Source organism: Phaseolus vulgaris, chromosome 2 (assembly GCF_051622355.1).
Source record: "Phaseolus vulgaris cultivar YP4 chromosome 2, ASM5162235v1, whole genome shotgun sequence".
Classification (NCBI taxonomy): Eukaryota; Viridiplantae; Streptophyta; class Magnoliopsida; order Fabales; family Fabaceae; genus Phaseolus; species Phaseolus vulgaris.
The window spans coordinates 40,580,927-40,602,460 of record NC_143499.1 but is presented as its reverse complement, the minus strand read 5'-3'; the positions used below and the strand labels follow the sequence as shown (position 1 = coordinate 40,602,460).

The following is a 21,534-nucleotide window of genomic DNA, read 5'->3' as shown; positions in this document are numbered from 1 at the left end:
TAATAAAAACTATTTTAGATACCAATGATTTTTTTAGTTCTCTAACATAGTCTTAAATTTAATTCAATAGTAACTAATTATTTTGATCTCTAAAATTAGTTGCAATGTGTGATGATTTTTTTTGTAGTGTTATAACAAAATATTGATTGAATTGGTGTAAATTTGGAATGTATGTAAAAAATAATATTACTTGTTCTTTCAAAATGACTCATGCCTCTTACAAATGTTAATGTTCATAATCATCTCTTCTTAAAAATAATTAAAATTGACATTTTTGAAAAAAAATTTGTGATAATTGCAGAAAATTATTTTGAAAGATTTAGTGCTTATATATTTAAATTGATATTTTCCATTTTTATCATGTATAAAAAAATTGAACATTAATAAAAATAATATATATATTATCTTTACAATTTTATCAATATATTATATTTTATTTTATATTAAAAATATTTGATTATAATTTTATAGTGACTAATAGCTTTAATGAGTCTAGTCATGGTTAATAAAAAAATAGGTTAAATCTCCAACAATAATTTTAAAAAATCCTTATTTTTTTAATAGTATTATTATTATTATTATTTTATATATGACTGTATAAAATTAAAAAAAATTAGAAGAAAAAATATTTATTTATAATCAAATAAAATTAATAAATATTAACATTATGAAATACATATATATATATATTAAATAACAAGAAAAGGTTAACTAGGAAATACTCCATAATTAATGATAATCATTAAATAAGATTCAATGAGGTTAGAAACGCATGAGAAATATAATTTTAAAATCATAAAATAATCAAATAAATAAATAAATAAAATGAAGTTATAAGTATATTAATAAACAAATATAATTATAAAAGTATCAAATAAATAACTAAGATAGTGTCACGAACGTGACTCAGCAGAAATGGTTGTAAATAAATAAGTATATAAATACAATAAAACTAAATAGCATAAATAATAAAAATATTTATAAATTAAAAAAATAAGTAAATAGAATTGTACCTGTATAGGTTGAGGGGTGACTAGGCGTACAATTGCTGGCGTGTCAGTGATCTTCAGATTCCTTTAAGTCTCATTCCTTCAATGTTGATGCTCGGTTGGTCAGGAGTTACCTGCAAATTGCACTTTGACTATCAAGTAAGTATTCTATTTTAAGTGTGTTCTGGTAGAATATGAAAAACGTACCTTACTCATTCACAAATGGCTCTACTTATAGCATAACTTTATGGGTCTTGACCTTGATGGACCGAACATCAATTATTAACTTATATGTACATTGGTTCCTTGATATCAGGAATGTGTATCTTTCAGTTATTTAGTTATTTCCGCATATTTCGGGATGCACATTGACTCATTCAACGCTACTTGTAATTGTCGCTACTTATGGTATTTCCTATGTTCTTTGACTCAGACGGTCGGTAAACGAGACCGAGATTGACTTGTTCGGTACCAACCAATACACTTGTCCCCTAGGCTTGAAGAAGTTAATTTCTGAAGAGCCGAAGATAACTGTTGGAGTTCCTGATGTCAGATGTGATGGTTGGACGCATTAAATGTGTATTAGTGATTTGACGTTTGCCTTTTGGAATTAAGCTGCCTATTTGATGGACACCGTTTAATCTAAGAAATCCAACGGTTAGGATGAAGTGTCGTTTCATAGGCCGAATGACCTGAGCCATTGGATGAAGATGAATCTAACGGTATCGAGTGATGTATGTGATAACCTCTCTCCTCGACAATTTTCTATAAATAGCACTCCATTTGAACTAAGTGAGGTTTACTTCTTCCTTATTGCTATAGGGTTTACCTAGTGTTCTTCAACTTTGTCCTTCAAGGCTTAACATCCTTCCGTCGTATGGCCGTAGTTGCGATGGTACTAACAATGCTTGGACGTATCGGCATTTCGCAGGGTTTGTGACTGTTTTAAGGTCAGGATGAGTTTGGCTTGTAACGCTTCGTCTAAAATTCTTCCCGTAGGAACTGTGAAGGGTGTATAGTTATGGAGTCGGGGGTTGCGAATTTCTCTAAATCGGTCGGATCGTTTTGGTCCGGGTCGATTACCTTTATCTTTTTCTTTCTCGCTTTCCTTATCGGTGGTTTCAGTTTGGTGTGCCTTTGGTAATGGACATGTTCTTCAATCTGCATGAACTTCGTGGCTCAGGTTCTTAGTTCGTTCATGTCTTTGGCCGATCTCTTGATAAGCTTTCTGTAAATCGAACGGATGACCCCAACTAGGTGATGAATGGCTATTTCAGGCATCAAGTTTTTGATACCCATACATACCTTGCTAAATCTGTTCATAAACGTCTGTAGGAATTCACCTTTTTCTTGCTTCACATTGAGGAGGGATAAGGACGATGTGTGATGCGATCAGTTGGTGGCATATTGTGTGATGAATTTCATTGTCAGGTCTTTGAAATTCTCCACGGAATTGGTAGAAATTTTGGTGAACCAATCGAGTGGTCCTTCTTGGAGAGAGGTAGGGAACACTTTACATCACAGTGCTTTGTCAGTTGTGTATAAGGTCATCTGTGTTTTAAAGACATTCAGGTGCTCATCTGGGTCGGTGGAACCATCATAAGGTTTGATGGTTAACCCTTTCCACATTGGAGGGAGTAGAGCATTGATTATCTCATCTGTGAATGGGTGTCCTCTCTGGTCTTCCTCCTCGGTTGGGGCAAAATTGTTTTTAGAGCTCTGGTGAGTCTGGGGATTTGGGTGAGTTGACAGACCTAGTGATATGGCTCTGGGTTGATTGGTTTTAGGGTGAGGTGTCCGGGATTGCTCTTCCTGCTCGGGACTTCCGATTCATAGTAACAAGTTCTCATTTTTCCTTTTCAGCAGGAGTATTTCTTCGTCTTGTCGGCATCGATCTTCCTCATGTCGACGTCGATCCTCTTTGTTCTTCTGTTGGTCAGCAATACTTTTCTACCGCAACTCCTCCATTTGTGCTTGGAGGGCATGGATCAGGGCCATTTGTTCTTCTGCCATCCGGTCAAGGTTGACGTTGTTCCTTGTCGGCACCATTGTTGTTTGCGACGTGCTGCTGGAAATTGCACTGTCTTGACCCCACAGTGGGAGCCAATTATACCTGTGAGGACTGTGAGGGACCCAGACAATAGTTATGCTTGTTGATGAGTGGTTGATGTAATCTTCTTGTCTCCTTCCTTTAATGTTGGCACTCGGTCGACTGGGGAGAGCATCTGCGATTGTACTTCAACGCTCAAGTCAGTGCTCTATCTAGGGTGTCTTATAGTGGGATCTAAAAACGTACCTTACTCCTTTGTCCTGTCCCCCTTTTATACAAATGTCTCCTTTTTTCCCATTTGTTCCGTTGGGAATTTTTCTCATATCTTTTGGGCTGCATCTTGACTCATTCAATGCTAATGATTACTACTAATGATACTCGTTAACTATTTAGTGCTAATGATAGCTACTAATGATAACCGTTATTTATTCAATGCTAGTGGTACTACTAATGATAACCGTTATTTATTGTGTTCTTTATGATGTTATTTACCTTAGACGATCGTTACTAGCTCGTCCAATACCGACCGATACACTTGCCTCTAAGCTCGAAAAGATTAATTTCTAAATAGTCGAAAACAATTGATGGAGTTTCCGAGATGAGATGTAACCGTTGAAAGCGTTTAATTCTTAGCAGAACGTGACTTTTGAAGAAAAAACCGCCATTCTGGTATACATTCGAATAACAATACACTACTCGACTAATACTTAATCTCAAAGCAACCTCAAACCATAAACTTGACATTTCTGAAAGTTTCTAAAGATTTTAAGTATTTCTTTTCGATATTCATCAACCATGCTATTTTAAATTTATAACAACAAATATACAATTACAAATTCACCAACTCTTTTTTGCAATAATCTCTTAGAAAATCATCTCCAACAACTCCACTAAATCAGGCAAGCTTCCAAAAGTTCAATCCTATACTGGTAAAACTTTCCCTTAACAAATACCCAAAAGAAAAGAAGAAGAAAGGACTAAAACTTATATAGGATTGAGTACACTCACCAAAACCAAATTTTGATTGTTTCAAAATACTCTACACTAGTGAATAAACATGTGTATCAATTATCTTGAAATATAACATTAAAATTATAAATAATGTAATAGTTAAAACCCACGGGTAATATAAAAGATGCAAAGATAAAATTAATCTTTTTTTTTCTTACATAAAATATGATAAAATTCTACTTTATGAATGGATGAAGAGAAATAAAAGAATACAATAAAATCTTATTTTATGTTAAAAGTTAATAAATATTTCAAGATAGATGATAAATAAATATATAAAATTAGAATTAAAAAATATTACAAATTATTCCAAATTCCAGTTAGTAAAAAAAGTTTAGAAAAGTTTTTTCTTTCCATTTTACATTTGTAAAGATATAATCATATGCTCGTTTATATTCGAAGATATGTAACTTTTTTTGCTTAATAAAGTAATTACAAAGATTTGAATTTAGAACACCTTTCTATAATAATAAAAAGAATATTTTTTCTATTTTAAAAGTATACATTTCTGCTATCAATCAAGTAAATTATAAGACTCTTATATTGAAGTACAAATTAAAAAAACTTAGAGAAAATTTAAAATAATTCATAAAAATTAAATTAAGATATTATAAAATAACTTTTACAACAAAGATGCTTTCAAATTTAAAAATATTCTTCCATTATATTTGATGTCTGTCCTAAGATTTATAGGTAAAAACTAATACATATAATAATTTTTTTGATCCTAATAAAATAATTATAAAATTTCGTATTTTACTCTTATATGACAAATTGAAAGTAAATTTAATAAAGATTAGGTAGTAATTAATATTATATTAAACTTAAAAAAAAACTACAAATAGAAGAAACTGATAGAATAATTGTTAACACATTTATTATTTGTTAAAATTTATAAAACTGAGTGTGTATTTCTAACTTTTCATGAGTTATTGACTACCAAGAAAACAGTAGAAAGGAAAAGAAGCATAAAATTATGTTGCTTACGTAAACTTAACTTTGATTCATTGATGCCAACAAAACACTGCTTAAATGATAGTTATAATTAAATGCAAGAACACTCTGCAACTACTTTTGGGTCACTAGTGGCATCTTCATCCTCTGTATTAACAAACAAACAATGAAAATGATCATGAGAACCCTGAGAACAAGTTGCCAAAGAGCCCAAAAACTACTCACTCTTGTCCTATTTGGAACAGAAAAAACCCAATGAAAGAGAATCCAGTTTCAAAAAGAAGCTATATATCACGGGGTCTACTGCAATAACGTTTCAATAATTTATAACGTGATAATGCTTATCCTTGCAAATGCATGGCCACCTAACCGAGGGCATAGGTCACCAAAAACATTGCATTTCGACAAAACAAAAGATTAGTCGAATTACATCAGCAACATCAAATTTTAATATACAACTAGCATGCTTGCTTAGTCACACTGCTACATGCTCCTAAACAAACAAACAAACGTAGCCTTTCTTTACCTAACAATTGTCATACTCATTTGAAGGCCTTAGCATAGCCAACTGATCCAATAGAATTTAGCTAGTCACATGCAATCCTTCAGATTCATTGAACATACTTAAGTCCTGTGTAGTAAAAGTGCTAAAAGCTATAATTTGACAACACAAACATAAACCTCATCCTACAGTGTGTCATTTATGGGTAAAGTGTTGTGAATGTGACTCATTTACGTCCTCAACAAACAGCAACCAAATAATAAAGTTTATGATATTTAAGCTTTCAATGAGGAATAACATATTGTACAAGTATTTAGTTAGTTAGTTGAAGCCACAGGTAGTCGAAGGTAGAATATATTGCATAAACCCCAAAAGCAAACAGTTTTATCGTCACATGCATTCCAAAACGTACTACCTGTGCATTAAGTCACTGAATGAATAATGAGACGTTTTTAGATGGGAAAAAGTGATCATCAATAAAAAGTGTTGATCCATATCAGCTACTTAAAACCCTGTTACTTACTTTAATACCCTTGAATCTCAACAAATATCTTGTATGACTGTTTGATACACCATCATGTCTTGCATCCATGTCATTACTTTTTCTCATGTTCACCCTTTTCCATTAGCAATTGAATGTTGCTACAGTTCCAGAGTTTTGCCATTTCACATCATTAAGTTGAATGGTAGCCTACTTTAGATTCAATTTTATGACCCAGAAGAGTAAAACAGAATTACAAAGAAAGCAAAATAAGTAATTATGAGCTACACTCTCACCAGTTGAGTGTGCAAGGTTCATTGCATTAGTCAAGAAAATGACACAAAAATATAGAATTAAAACTTTCACATTACAGAAACTAAAAATACAGTACCTTTTATAACAAATATAGAAGAAATTGTGCCCCCACTCCCCAAAAAAGAAAACTTTTAACCTATTGCAATTACTTAATTGTAATTGGTGGTATACACAACAATAAAAATAGAAGATGTCTCCACTTCAATGTACAAGCCTACAAATCAATTTACTCTCACATGAACACCATAAGAGGACTACAGCTAGAGAACCTAAAAAACAAACCTTTGGTTTTTCTTTTGGGTATAGCAAACCATTCAATATTAATTACAATGAACCCGGTATACTACAAAAAGACATAGCCCACTTCGGAGACTCATGTAAATTTGGGTTTAGGCACAGGACCATTGTTTTGATGCACAGGACCAAGCTTTTGAATCCAATGGAGAAGCCCTTTCTTATGATCTTGACAACAAGGGTTTTGCACCAGAGTCAGGGTTCCTTCACGAGCAAGCGAAGATTCAAATTGTTCTAATACCTTAGCAACCTGCCAGAACTCAGGCCTCTTGTCCGGATTCAAAGACCAACATTGCTCGATTAAAGCTCGCATTGCAGCTGGACAGTCTGAAGGAATAACTGGCCTTGAATTCTGAATACAAAATCACAAAAAGTATTACAAATTACAATTTCATTGTAAACCGTGTCATTAGAGTTTTCACTAGCAAATATTTCCCACAATTAACCTATATATGATGATCCTAAGAATTCAACAAGCCCCATTCTTGGAAATCTTATCAACTACTGTGCCACATCACTTGATGAAACAGATATATCATATAACGATTTCATATAAACTAATGCATGCCATGCCACATCTTTTTTCCTCTCATTTAGCAAGCAATACAGTCAAGAATGGATGAAAATAATTTCTATTACTTTAGCCATTGTTTTCAAAGCAAAGGAGGTACCTAAGCAACATATCAAAAATACATTTGGTTTAGCTATAAATTACAGAGTACTACTCATCAGACGGGTTATGTGTGAACAATTTATACAGTAGCAATATGATTGATTTCCTCGGCCAGGAGAATGATGCCTCCTTTGGCAATCATCACTCAACATTGAAATAAAAACTAAAATAAAGCAAGTAAATATGAGAAAAAAATGGCTGAAAATCGAAAGAGTGGATAAATCATGATATAAGTAAAGTGGAGGAAGCTTTGAAAAAAAGAAAATTGTCCTTTTCCTCACAATCAGAAACTTCGAAAGCACCAACGTTTCCCTGGCGAACAAGGCAAAAAATGCCTGCTACATGTGAGAGGTCAGTCACTTTCATAAAATACACTCAAAGATTGCAAAACATAGTATGCATTGTCTATCTGTAAGCAATGTGTGTCATTAATTGAACACAATTATAGTTGGCATTACTCTTATGTGCCAGTGGCCTTGAGCAACCAACAACACCGAAAGATAAGAAACCATAGAAGAAGTGCGATTTAGTAGGATAAATGAGGCTTTGGAACTTTTTCTACCATTGACAGGATTTCAATGCATAGAGCACAAAAGCAATACAAAACTTTACAAGGAATAAAGTTACTGGCAATGAAGAATGATGTTACAAGTATTAGTAGATTGTTATATCTGCATTACAGATCCATATGACTTAACTGCAAAGGAACATACCTTGTTTACTACTGCAAAAGCAGCCTGGATGGGAGTCATATCCTCATATGGGATAGTTCCAGTAACCATTTCCCACAAGATAAGCCCGAAACTATATACATCAACCTTTCTCCCATAGGATTTTCGTTTGATCATCTCAGGTGCCATCCAGCGGTAGGTACCAGGGTCATCAGCAAACAAGTCACAGTAAGCTTCCTCACAAGCAATGCCAAAATCAGCAATTTTGAGGTGAAAGTCTTCATTAATAAGGACATTCTCTGGCTTAAGGTCTCGGTGAATGACACCTTGAGAGTGTATGTATTCCATCCCACGAGCAATATCCAGAGCAAAAGCAATTAGCTTCTCCAGAGGAATAGTTTTTGTCTCCAACTTATGCAAATATGACCTCAAGGAACCTTCTGATAGATATTCTGTGATAACACAATACACAGGCGGCTTTCTGCATGCTGCTACGAACTGTGTAATCAGATCAAGATAAATGAGATAAGTGTATAAGTACCAGACTCTAATCACATTAAATTCTCTCAACATTGTATGAGTTTGCAATCAGACTAAAGGATTTATAATTTATAATGCAGTATTCTTACTTTCACGGGTGATTATTTAAACATAACTAAAAGGTCTAGTCCAGTAATTAGCAGCACAAAATAAGGGCTATGTCCGCTTTGTATTCAACAAGAAAAACAGACCGCATCAGAACAAAAGCAAGGACAAAACTTAGAAAAAGTTAATCAGGTGCGTGCAGTGCTGTTCTTCACTAAAAGTATGATGTATGCTGCGCTTCTTGTTCCACCTTATCCTCCTTTTAAAAGGTTTTAAAGTTGAGGTGTAAAAAATAATACACATGCATATCTTCTTTTCATCAGAAAACAACAACAGAACCACAAGCTTTTAAAATGAAGTAAATAAAAGTTTGTAAACAAAACAAGGTAAAGGATTGGATTATAGATTACCTTTATAACATTTCGATGGTGGAGACGAGATAAAAGTGTCACTTCTCTAATGAATTGTTTCTCTAATCGATCAGCTAATATTCCATTTTCGTCATCATCTGGTACCCTGATAATTTTTACAGCCACAGCTTCATCCTCATACATGCCATGGTAAAGCCTGCTGTGAGCCCCATGAGCAAACCTAACACCAACAAAGAGCTTAGAGAGATCAACATTCCATTCCTCAGCTGTTTCCACAGCAGTCACCTTTCCTCCTCCATGTTCAAAATACTTTGTCCATCCTGAATCCTTGCGCTGTTTGGACTTGTCGCTTAATTTCATTGAAGCAAGGTGTCTAATTGGACTGCTGTAAGGGGATTTGGTCATTGGACTGTTGTAAGGGGATTTAATCATTGGACTGCTGTAAGGGGATTTAGAACTGGATACATGAGAATCCTTGTTCAGTAACTTCCCCATGATTCTCTTATCATGCTCCTTCCTCCTTGGACCAGGTGTGGAGAACCTCTTCCGCTCATGTCTAGCTTCCTTGAAGGTTTCAGAGAGAGAGGTTTCAGGCAAAGGGGACAAAGATCTCTGCTTGCTCATTATGGGCTTTTTCAGAACCTGCGAGGAGGGTTTGGAAACAAAAGTTACATCTGGCCTTGATTTCGCACTGGAACTGTGCTGTGACCTTGGCTGAATGCTGAAAGACCCTAATCTGGAACTGGAATAATCCAACCGGTGACATACTGTGTGGGAGAATTTCGTCCTCCTTAGCCAAGAATTGCTGCCATCATCATCCATCTTATCCCAACCCCTTCTTCAAAAAAAAAAAACTAGAAACACCTTCAAGTTACTAAATCACACTTTATCCACAACTGAGAACAAGTCTCAAAGCCAAAAGGGTGGTCCCTTAAACAACCTTCTCAGACTAACTAGATTTACTCAAACTCGTCAACAACATCTGAGGGATTGAACCATGAAAAATTAAAAGCTTCCCACATGGAATGAGAAAACCACTCAAAGGAATCAGAACCCAGGAACAATGAGTTGATCTGAGATGAAAGATCCAATTCCATTCGGTGATGGAAGCCCCCCCAAGAGAAAAAAATCTCAATTAAAAGCCAACAAACATGCAGTGCTGTAGGGGTAACAGAAACTCCAATGAATAAAAAACTTGACCTTCCGTAACCTCCACAGCTGACACCTTTAACCTGCAAAGTCAAACCCCACCTTCCGTAAATGCCTGCAAATCCCACATAGATACCAGAATAAACTAATCAACCCAAAAAAAAACTCACTTTAATTCAAATCAGCAGAAACCATGAGTTAAAGATTGTTAATACTGTTTCTGCTGCTGCTTATTATTTTTTTACGTTGATAATGCAGAAACAACCATCATTATACGTCCCCATTGACTACACTAATCAATAACAATAATACTCATTATTTTAAGGAGTGACAAGCCAATTAAACTATTATTATATTTAGAAGACCCGGATACAGAAACAAAAGAAATTACATCACGGCAAGCCAAATGGTAGAAAAGAAATAAAAGTTTAATTTTTTCTTTTAAAAGAAGCATCCCCAAATACCAAGAAGGAAAGGGTGTGAGTAGAATGCTAAAATTGCATTACCTCAAGAACAGAAAAATTAAATCAGCGTGCTGCAAAGGGTGTGCTTGTTTTTGCTATAAGAACTCGTTGAGCTTATAATATGGTGGGAAAGACAGAAAAATCCTGCACCTAATAAATACCACTTTCCACGGAGAGAGAGAGAGAGAGAGAGAGAGAGAGAGAGAGAGAGAGAGAGAGAGAGAGAGAGAAATGGAGAGAAGAAGAAAAGTGTTGTTGTATTTTTTTGTAATTAGCTTGAGAATACAATTTTAGAATGGTCAAGTCAATAGGAATGTGAAACACTTCGTATCACATACGCAGGAAATAGAGACCGTGGATTGTCCAATTTGGAACATGATGTTTTGGACTAGAAACGGTTATGATGAGTTTTGCTCCTCTGGTGGGGTGAATGGAAACCGTGTAGGGTAGAGACGGGGATGGGTGTGCTCATCGTTACTTGCAAGACAGTTATTACGCCCACTTTATGTTTTATATTCCTTCCTTTCTGCGTATTAAATATTTATTATCACTCATTATATTTCCCAACATTCAAATAATAATAATAATCAAAATCACTCTTTTCCATAATTTTCTTTTAACTTTTTTTATTTTTACAATAATTATAATAATAAATACTTAAATTAAAAGTTAAATATATTTTTTTTTATTTTTTAATCCAATTTTTAAAGATCATAATACTTGTTTACCAAACAATAAATAAATGTTTGACCATTTTTAATAATTTTAGTTATTGGTAAAATATACGCTCACCGTAATTAATGATTTACCTAAGTTGCATTTGCACCTTTTCTTTTCTTAGAAGAACAAGAACTTGCGTACGCATTAGTTTATGTAATAATTTTAGTTTTTTAAGAATAATTTTTCTTAATACTTGTATGTAAGGAATATATTATGTGAATAATTGTTACAATTTAATCATAAACTGTGCTCTATATTTATTAATTTTGTAAAAATTATTTTGAAAAGTTATATAAATAGTAATATTTTATTGGCTGATATTATAACAAATTATACTGTCGGTGTGCACAAAATGAAATTCGTATGCTAATTGCTAAAAAAATTAAAAGCTAATCAATCAGATAAAAGCGAGGAAAGGAAGAAAATAAAAGTCACAAGAGAGAACAAATAGGAAGTTTGGGTTTTTTTTTTTGCTAATATAGTTTTAAAGTTTTTGCTTGGTAATGTAACTGTTATAAACTCTCTTGTTTACTAAAATAAAATAAAATACATCTACAGTATATTCAATTTTGTTTTTCTAAAGTAGATTACATAGTTTTTAATTAGAATTGTCAAAAAAACCAACAATTTAATCTAACTTAGAGTAGCTATTATAGAGTAACTAGTAAAATTCTGTCAATTTATTTCCAAATGAATTTTAGGATCCGTTTTTTTTAAAAAAAAATAGATATAAAAATTTAATTATTTTAAATTTGTAAATATTGTTATTTGGTCAGTTTTAAAATTTTCCGAACTCGTCCACAATACTAAATATAATTTCTACATGTAAACATTATTTCATAATTTTTCTTCGTTTTTTGTCATTTATCATATGTTTCTTTCTCTCACTTCTTTTCTTCCACGATTCTACGTAAAATCTACTCCAAAATTGATGAAAGTTTATATTTTTCCAAAAATATAATAATAAGTGCAGCACTGCTTTATCAATATTTTAAAATTTGTTATTTGTTTCACACAAAAAAAAAAAAAGTGAGTGAATGGAGGAATCCATGTGTCACTATCGGGAAGAATAAGGTACGGATTCCAATTTTATTTATGTTTATTTATTATTCTTATTAATATATTATTATTATTTCCCAAATGAATACTTGAACGCAACTACACCACTCGGCTTAGGTACGGTTCCTTTCGTGGTACGATACGGTTCCTAAAGTTAACCATTTGGCCTTTACACTAAAGTTTCGCACCTAAAGTACGAACCAACACCACTTGTTGTACCTTGTTTACCCCAAAAACAACAAATGGAAAACAACTTGTTTTTTTTTCACCCTTACCCATTTGTTTCATTGTTAATGGCCTCTCATGTTCCTTAGCTATTAGCAAAAAAACAAAATAAAAATCCAATTATAAATTGTATTATTGACTTAAGCTAGAAAAGACAAATACATGGGGACATGGGGTGACCATGCTTTCACTTATTGTCAATGAAAAATTTAAAAACCATGCAATATTCAAATATTATTTCACACTGACCAAACAAAACATCCTTATAGTACGGTCTTTGAATGATTAATATTAAATTTTTGAGTTACAATGATAAAATTGTAATTGAAAATAAAAAGGCAAGGAGACATGAAAGAACTTAGAACTAAGATTTTTATCTCTGGGTCTAACATTTTTCTCGTGACATGGATAAGAAGGATTGCTATTTTTGCATTTTGTTTGAAGAATATGAAGAATTTGACTATGAATGATAGGAGAGAGAAAGATTGAAATTCTATGGCCAACAATTGAAGGACGAAGACTCACGCCTCACATCAAACAAACACAAGATGGGAACGGAATGTGAATTTCGCATTTGACTCCCTTTTATTCTTCATCTTTTACCAAATATACCTTCTTTTTCACAACATTTCTCTTATAATCTTCTTAAACATTTACGAATTAAATTGTATATACATAAGCTAATTTTAATTTATTAAAAGTTAAAAAAAATCATCCAAATACATACCTTATATATAAGAAATACTCACTGTTCAATCGAAAATAGATAACAAAAAAATCAACACTGTACTTGTGCCTTCTTTCCGTCAGTAGTGACGCATTATGACGTAGTCTAATTTTGTATAAAGTCTACCAACTCATTAAAGTTGGTATATTTTATGCTATTTTTTATAACTTGGAAAACAGTCAATAAACGTTTTTAATTTAATTTATTTTAAAAAATATAAAATTAAGATAATCAAGCAAAAAATAAAAAATTGCACCAGCCGGGAATCGAACCCGGGTCTGTACCGTGGCAGGGTACTATTCTACCACTAGACCACTGGTGCTTGATGCTTCTCATGATATAAATAACTATATAGTACTAAACAACGTTCTTTTGCTTCACTTTTTCTTAAGTCACCTAATTAAGCAAAAGACTCAAAGAACAAGATGCATACAAAACAACTATTCACATTATTGTGGGGTCCACATTATTCTTTGACTTATCTAGCCGATACATAATGTGCCTCTTGGTTTGATGAAAGGGAAGCAAAAATCTTTTAAAGGAAAGTTTAAGCATGTATTTTAAAGTGTGTAAACAAACAGATCTTAAATTAGTACATTATTGTTATGAATTATTAATAATTGACTAAATTATATTTAATCTTTCAAATGTTGTTTTGAATTGAAGTAATACTGTAGTATTTTTAAAATTCTATACATTTGTTTTGTTTATTTAAGAAAATTACATTAACTCGCTTTTTTTTATACTACGCAAACATTTTATTAAGAACATTACATTTAAATTTACTACACAGATATTTTATTAAGAGCATCTAACTTGAATTTCTAAAAGTATAAGAAGTGTACATAATATAAATAAAATTATTATCCTCATAGTTTATTTACAAGTGAAAAAAAATAATAATATTCCAAACACTTCTCACAAATATAGTATTTGATATCCATTATTGTTAAGGTTCATAAAATATATTGTAATCTTATAATCAAATTCAAAATTAGATGTTTTGATGTTGTTCAATCATCATTGTCTAGTAACTTCACATAAAATTAACTTAGTGTCTTGATAAATCTCATGAAACTATAGGATCTCGCTTAAGGGTTCTTAATATTCCAAATGGACGTATGATTCTAGTAAGAAGTGTTTCAATACAAGTAGATATGGATCTTGTAAGTGGAGTCGTTCATGCTATCTGCAAAGGTAACTAAGGAGAACATATCTATATATGTGTTGTTATTTTCAAAAAAATAAGGAATAAAAGAAGTAAAGCAAGAAAGGTTTTAATATGTTTTACATAAACAACAAAGGAATTAACACACTAGCGTAAAAGCCTAAAACGTTAAAACACTCTTATTCGAAGAGGATGAGAAATAATATGTCTAGTTCAACAAGTTTTACCACTAAATGGCTCAATCATACTCAAAAGAAGAGTTTCATAATGGTTCAAAAAGAAACACTAACTATATATTTAACACATGTAAATTGAATATTGTTTTTGAGGAGTTAAGTAAAAGGAAAATATATCTTAAGTCTTAAAATTACTTGTGAAACAAAGTTGATCAAATTTGATTTAATCCTAACTAAAGTTAAAAGTGTTATTTGACATTGGTTAAATAAAGATTATCTTCAAATAATTCAATTACAGTTACATTATAAAATACTAATATAAATAAAATTAGTCTTTCTAAAAAAAATCAAATAAGTTATAATGCAAGTGTAGGTTTTTAAACTAAAGCTAATATCTTTAAAAATAACTTTAATTTCATAAATTCAAATAAAAACCATCTATATATAAATCCACTCTAAAAAAATCTTTCATGGTTAATGATTTTATCATTAATAATTTTATTTTAGTTTAATTTAAACATATCTAAAGAATCATTACTATAAAAATATTATTAATTAAAATAAAACATTAAATAAATACAATTTTAAAAGTTAATATAAAATGTAAGTTATGCATATATATAATAATACTTTTACTTTAAAATACATATTTATTTTGTGTTTATTGTAGATTTGATTCACTTATTTCCAGGGACTATGTATGGATCTATAATAGGCATAGGATTGAGATTAATTAGGCTACGGTTGAACTAACCTATTTAATGTCCTTCCCAAAACATGCACCAAAAACCAACAAAGACCAATCCTCTATGTCAAAGTTTATTCATTATAATTTCTAAAGACATGCTTTATTCACTAATCTTAATCACCAACCCTTATCAGCTCATAAGTGCTCATTAAAGTTAGGTATTGATAGACATAATTATGTGCACTCACTAATGAATCAATAAATTATGTATTCATTCATCCATTTAAGTCATGATATATCACTTTTGTCTATATCTAAGACATTTTTTTTTCTTAACTTGTTTGTTTCTTTCAATACTTTTTTCTTTCTTTATCAAAATACCCTTAATTCCTTTTACCTAAATAAATGAATAAAATTAGTTTTCAATTAATTAAAGTACATTAGAGGATGTTGATTAAGGATAACAAGAGGATGTGTGAGTTTGACTAGTTTTTATTTACAAAATAAAAACTTATATTTATTTGTCCTATTATACATTAAATTATTTTTTATAAAAAAAAACATAATATTGTTAAAGATTTAAAATGTCATACATTAAGGAATAAAATTATATAAATCTTAAAATAAAGTATCAAATAACAATAGTATAAATGTCAAGTAATTATAGAAAACAGTAAAAAAATTACATATAATTGAAATTTGATTATAACTACTACGTCTATTGTACTATTGTACCTTTTCACATGCTGATAAAGAAAGGGCCTTAGATATCTGAGTAGTTTTGGTTGAGATATAATGAGTTGAACGGTTGAGAAAGAATGAATTTATTGACTTTAGAATTTTGGTGTCATCTGACTCTTTTATAATTATAGTTGGACGAATAGGTAACTGTCAAATAAGGAAAGTTATCTTAAATTATAATGAATTTATTGATTTGTGTATGATTGTAATTGTTGTTGAATCATTGGATTGAGTATTGAAATTGAATTTGATTGATTTTAGTTTGAACATTCTTAATGGTTATGAGAGTTAAAATGAGGTGTGATGCTTAAAGTGAGTAAAATGATGTGTTTACTGAGTTCAATTATGTGTTTTAAACTTGTTAGGATAATTAAATAGGGAAATTTTAGATTTGGATACATTTTGAACTTTGTTAAAAAAAATATTTTTGCATATCTTGCTTAAGCACTTAAATGAGAGTTATCAACTTGAACATCTTGAACGCAAAACAATATCACTTGGGTAGGGATGATAAAGCGAGACGGATAGTGCGGGCTAGCCTACGACCCATTGCGGAAAACGTGGGGTGAGTTATCTATTCCAACCTGTTGAGATGCTAAGGCCCGCCCCCACTTAACTCGCAGCCTGCGCGGGCCAATTGCAGGGCAAGACAAGCTGGCCTACATGACCCACGTAACTTTAAAATCTATAAATTTCTTTTTGCACCCCCATATTTTGTTCATGCAACCTTATATTTCACATTTCATAATTTTTACTCACATCTTATTATGTATGTGTCGTGAGAATAATATTATGAGACCATTTACCTAATGCATTTAAATAAAAACAATCTAAATTTCTATTTAAAAAATTATTTTTTATTAATTTTTTAAACAAATATTTCTTATACAGACTGGTCCGCGAGCCAACCCTTATGTGAGGCGGGCTAGTAAAATCAACCCACATATTCTATGCAGGATGGGTCAAATGCGGGGTGGGCCAATCTACATTGTCATCCCTACACTTGGGTGACTAGATAATAACCACTTAAGCAATATCACTAATTGCTCAAGCTAAAAGCCAAAACTTGATAGAGAGAGACTGTAATGATCATTTCCTCTCTATGAAGCTCATCAGTCTAGTGTAACTAGTCGCATATGCAATGGATCTTTGAGATATTTGGTGAGTTTTTGTTTTGATTTCTAAGTCTTATAGAGCTATATCGCTTAATTGATATCTATGTTGCTCAAGTGACGTGCTTTATTATTCAAACACAACTGATTCTTGGTTTAAGCGAAGAACACAACAAATTGATTTTCTCTCTTTTAGAGGTATATCGCTCAATTATTAAACACTAAAGTTATGACACCTATCACTTAAGCAATACATTATAGCTTGAACGAGGGAGATTTTGTGATCTCTTTTGTTCTAAAATATTGGGAGTTGCTCAAACAACATAGTTTAATTGAAGTGACATTATTAAAAGTCTAATAATTTGTTATGTTCAATTAACTAATGTAAGAATGTGATGTTATGAGTTGGGGCAACATTGTAATGATTGGACTAGCATTGTCATGTTGTGTGAATTCGCATTATATGATATATATTCACTTGAAGTTACTAACATATGTAAAATGATATGCTAATTAATTTATGATTATATCTATTAAGTATACAAATATGTGACTAACTTAAATCTTCATGCTTTCTTGATGATCTAAATCATGTAAATTAAGACATCAAATGATGACAAATTGAAGAAAATTTCTTGCACACTATAACATTTGTAAGTGCATAGACTTTGAATGCAATTAACTTACATTCATAATTTATTTTACAATCTACTTGTAAATCAAAATCTTATTTTAAGTGGTAGTGTCTAACATAACATACCTAAAACGAGTCTTTCAAAACTCACATTTAAAGATATTATAAACAAATTGAATACCACAAAACTTGTGATATATTGAATTTAGATATATTGAGTAATTTTTACAAAATCATATAGTATTCATTTTGTATACATTAATTTTTTGTAAATCCTTATTACATTAGTTTCTTTGTAAATCCTTTTATATATATATATATATATATTATAAATATATATAATTAAGTAATTAAGAAATAAGAGATATATCTGAAAATGCACGTAAAAATGACTTAATCCTTATGTCATGGAGTGTTACAATAATAAAATATTTTTCTTCCAAACATATATTTATTATTTATAAATTTGTATCATATTAGATTCGGATGAACGTTCTTATAAAATCCTATGCAAGGGCAGTCAATGAATCAACGTTCCACAAACTTTAGATTAAAAAAACGTACAAAATTGGCTAAATGCATTTTGTTTTTGTGTTTTTTAATGCAAATTGGATTGTGAATTCAATGTCAATAATGTCATGCTGAGTCAACCCGGTCAAACCTATTGAAGTATTTATCATTTTATTGATTGCAAAAAAACCATTGGGTTAGGTTGGTGACAACTTGACATAAATATGCTTAATTATGATAAAGTATATAATTAACAATTAGTATGAAGAATTGACTAATCAAAATGGTTGATTTTTCTTGTTAAAAGAAATAGTTCAATTTTAAAATACCAAAAGTCAGTCAATACGTATACGTGAGGTTATTAACTACGGATCTCTTCCTTTTTTATTTATTAAGTTTTTTTTATTTCTTATTTTTAATATGAATAATTTATTTTTAAGTATACTTTTAATTTAATTAACGTTGAGAAAAAATAGTTGTAATGATAGAAAAATATAATAGTACACATATTTATTATACAACTATTTATGAAAAACCAATTAATATTTTAAAGAATTAAAATTTAGATTAATAATAAAATAAACATTGTATTGTTAAAAAAAAAATTAAAATATAAATAAATATTAGAGTTGCTATAACATTATATTAAATTTTCATATTTAATTATTGTAACTTATATAAATTATAATGTGAATATTATAACAAGTTACATTCAAATATGTCTAATTATAATAATATTATAATTAAATTTTAAAATAATTATAATGAAACTATATTTAATATATATATTATAAAGTAAAGTAAGATCTTGAAAATGAACTTTTTTTAATGAGTGAAACTCTCACTAAAACAATTTTTCATAATATATATTAATGAAGAGGAGAGGTTATTGCAATAATATTCATGTGAGGCACATATGAGATATTAATAATTCTTTAAAAGGAAATTAAGTGCATTTATTATTTATTTAATCTGAACAATTAATTTATAATAAAATAAAAATTAAAACTAAGAGCAAGTGATTCCGGTCATTCTTAATATATATATATATATATATATATATATATATATATATCAATTTAAATTAATTTATCTCTTGTTTTTACTTGCGTAACTGCTATGATTATATTTTGGTATGCAAATACTCTTACACAGAATTATTAGGATCACATTAAGAGATATTTAAGAAAAGTTTTAATATAATGTGTATTATAAATATAATGGTTTTATAAAAATCCTATGCTGGATAAATCACACATTCATTTTGATACAAGTTTATTAAATGTATGGAAATACAATATAAGACTTTTTTTCAAATAAACATGTCTTTAAAATTAGAAAATAATCATATCGTCAATTTTTTTCTATTTTAAATCAACAAATATTTTATTTTTCATGATTAAAAAATATTACAGATTTTAAGACACACTATAAATTCTGAAAGTGTAAAATGTGAGATTATGATATAGATAGAGGGATTTGATTTTTTTATGGTATTTCGAGAAAAAAAAATTATGCTGAGTTAAGTAAACAAAAAAGAAGAATTGATCCAACTTGTAATTTTGTTGAACATGGAACGAAAATTTATTGATTTTAAGTAAAAAAAAAAAAGTAGTAATAGGACTAAATTAATAATAAGACTGTTGGAGATCACACACATCGACTAGAGATTATGACATTTCATTATATATAAGTGGGTGCAATCCTCAATCCTATGAGTTGATTTTATGGCCTTGAGTCAGGCTTAAAGTCAATAAAGACTAAAAAAATTTTGATTTCTAAATTTGTTAGAATTTTTTTTTTTTAGCTAATTCAATTTAAAAACTATTTATCGATAATAGAAACTAATTTAAAAATCAATAATTTTTTTAGTCTTTAAAATAATATTTAATTTAGTCATTATAACAACTAATTTTTTTTTAAATTGATTTTTATTTAATAATATTTTTTAGTGAATACTTAAATAATTTTAAAAAACTTAAAATAAAATGACATTTGGGCGTAATTAAAAGAACAACAAATTACAACAAATGTTAATAACTTTCTATTTTAATTAAATTTTGTACTTTGAAAATAAAATATATACTTCGAGGCTTTTCAGTACACTCCAGTATACGTTTATGTACGTACAAGAAACATGGAAAAAGTGTAAAATATACTCTCTTTTTTTACCATAAATTATTTGAAAATGGATAGTTCTTATTAGTCAACATTTCCATACATACATTAGGGTCGGAAAATACTCAACTTCTACTGAACGGTCATAGCCAATGAACAAGGTATTTCGTTTTGTCTACGGTGAAATTATGTAAAAAATTACATTTAAGTTAAAATTCAATGTGAGAATAATAAATATTGTTTAATATATATTTTTGTTTTTAGTTGATGTGCATAACTATAAAGTTATATTAAATTTTTATACTCTATCTAAATTAAAAATTAAAGTATAATTTTATATCGTAGTTATATTAAACATGTTGTGTCTAGATACATTTATTAGATATTTTAATTTTATGTTGGTTATGTCACTTGAATGATCTCCTATCAATTATTTTGACCGATTATATATATATATATATATATATTATTGCGTTCAAACCCTTAATTGATAGTTGTTTTGGAGAGAACATAAAGGAAAAATGAAACCAAATCTGCTTAAGGAAGCAAAATATGATGAAGAATACGTTTCACCAATTTGCAAAAGAAACAATGTAATGTTGAAAAAGCAGATAAATATGATGCAACTTGCACAGAAAAGGAATGAAAGGATGATGCACTAACTTAAACCAACCTTTTGGATGATAGATCTTGAAGAGAAAGCCTCATCTCAAAACTACACCCTAATCATTTTATATGCTAACAAGTTTCAAGGAAACCCAAACCCTAAGAGGAAAGATCTCAAAATTGGGAAAAATATTTTTTTTTCCTTTTCAGCTTAATACTAACAAATTACTCAATGCTGCTGTTTCATCTCTAGATTTTGGATGCTGACAATCACAATATGTTTAGTATCTCCTACAATTATTAATTAATATATTATTTTTTTACCTTTACAAATAATTTCTTCAGAATTATAACAAATTATTAGCGTAATATTTTTAAATGATGTAATATTAATCTTTGTTGAACTCACTAATTATTTCGTTTAGTCTTAATTTGATACCCGCCACTATTCACAATCACATAAAAACAAATCCCTCCAACACCTTAGCAATTGTGACCTGCACTTATCTACTTTTAAAATTTCAAAATTATACTTTATTAT

The 21,534-nt window shown here is 30.0% G+C and overlaps 1 protein-coding gene and 1 non-coding gene across 4 annotated transcripts; both read right to left on the bottom strand.

The window, feature by feature from the left end:
* Positions 1-6,335: 6,335 nt before the first annotated feature.
* Positions 6,336-10,884, bottom strand: LOC137812049 (serine/threonine/tyrosine-protein kinase HT1). 3 transcript variants are annotated; one of them, XM_068613928.2, is made up of 4 exons: positions 10,552-10,884; positions 8,936-10,128; positions 7,983-8,438; positions 6,336-6,948 (listed from the first exon to the last, which is right to left on the bottom strand). In XM_068613928.2, exons 2-4 carry the CDS (start codon positions 9,716-9,718, stop codon positions 6,676-6,678), a joined length of 1,512 nt encoding a protein of 503 aa, XP_068470029.1. In that variant the 5' UTR covers positions 9,719-10,128; positions 10,552-10,884; the 3' UTR covers positions 6,336-6,675. The 3 variants fall into 3 exon arrangements, with proteins under 3 accessions (XP_068470029.1, XP_068470028.1, XP_068470030.1); XM_068613927.2 differs by having other exon boundaries at positions 8,936-10,160; positions 10,552-10,806; XM_068613929.1 differs by lacking the exon at positions 10,552-10,884 and adding an exon at positions 10,216-10,374.
* A 2,607-nt stretch (positions 10,885-13,491) lies between these two features.
* TRNAG-GCC (transfer RNA glycine (anticodon GCC)) lies at positions 13,492-13,562 on the bottom strand. The gene has a single exon. It is a non-coding gene; the product is annotated as a tRNA-Gly (tRNA).
* Between the last annotated feature and the right edge of the window lie 7,972 nt (positions 13,563-21,534).

Coding starts and splice junctions, on each gene's coding strand:
- LOC137812049 (XM_068613928.2), bottom strand. CDS start 9,718: ATGGATGATGATGGCAGCAATTCTTGGCTAAGGAGGACGAAATTCTCC. Junction 8,439..8,935: donor ACCATCGAAATGTTATAAAG/GTAATCTATAAT, acceptor CTGATTACACAG/TTCGTAGCAGCATGCAGAAA. Junction 6,949..7,982: donor CTTTTGCAGTAGTAAACAAG/GTATGTTCCTTT, acceptor TTTTGTATTCAG/AATTCAAGGCCAGTTATTCC.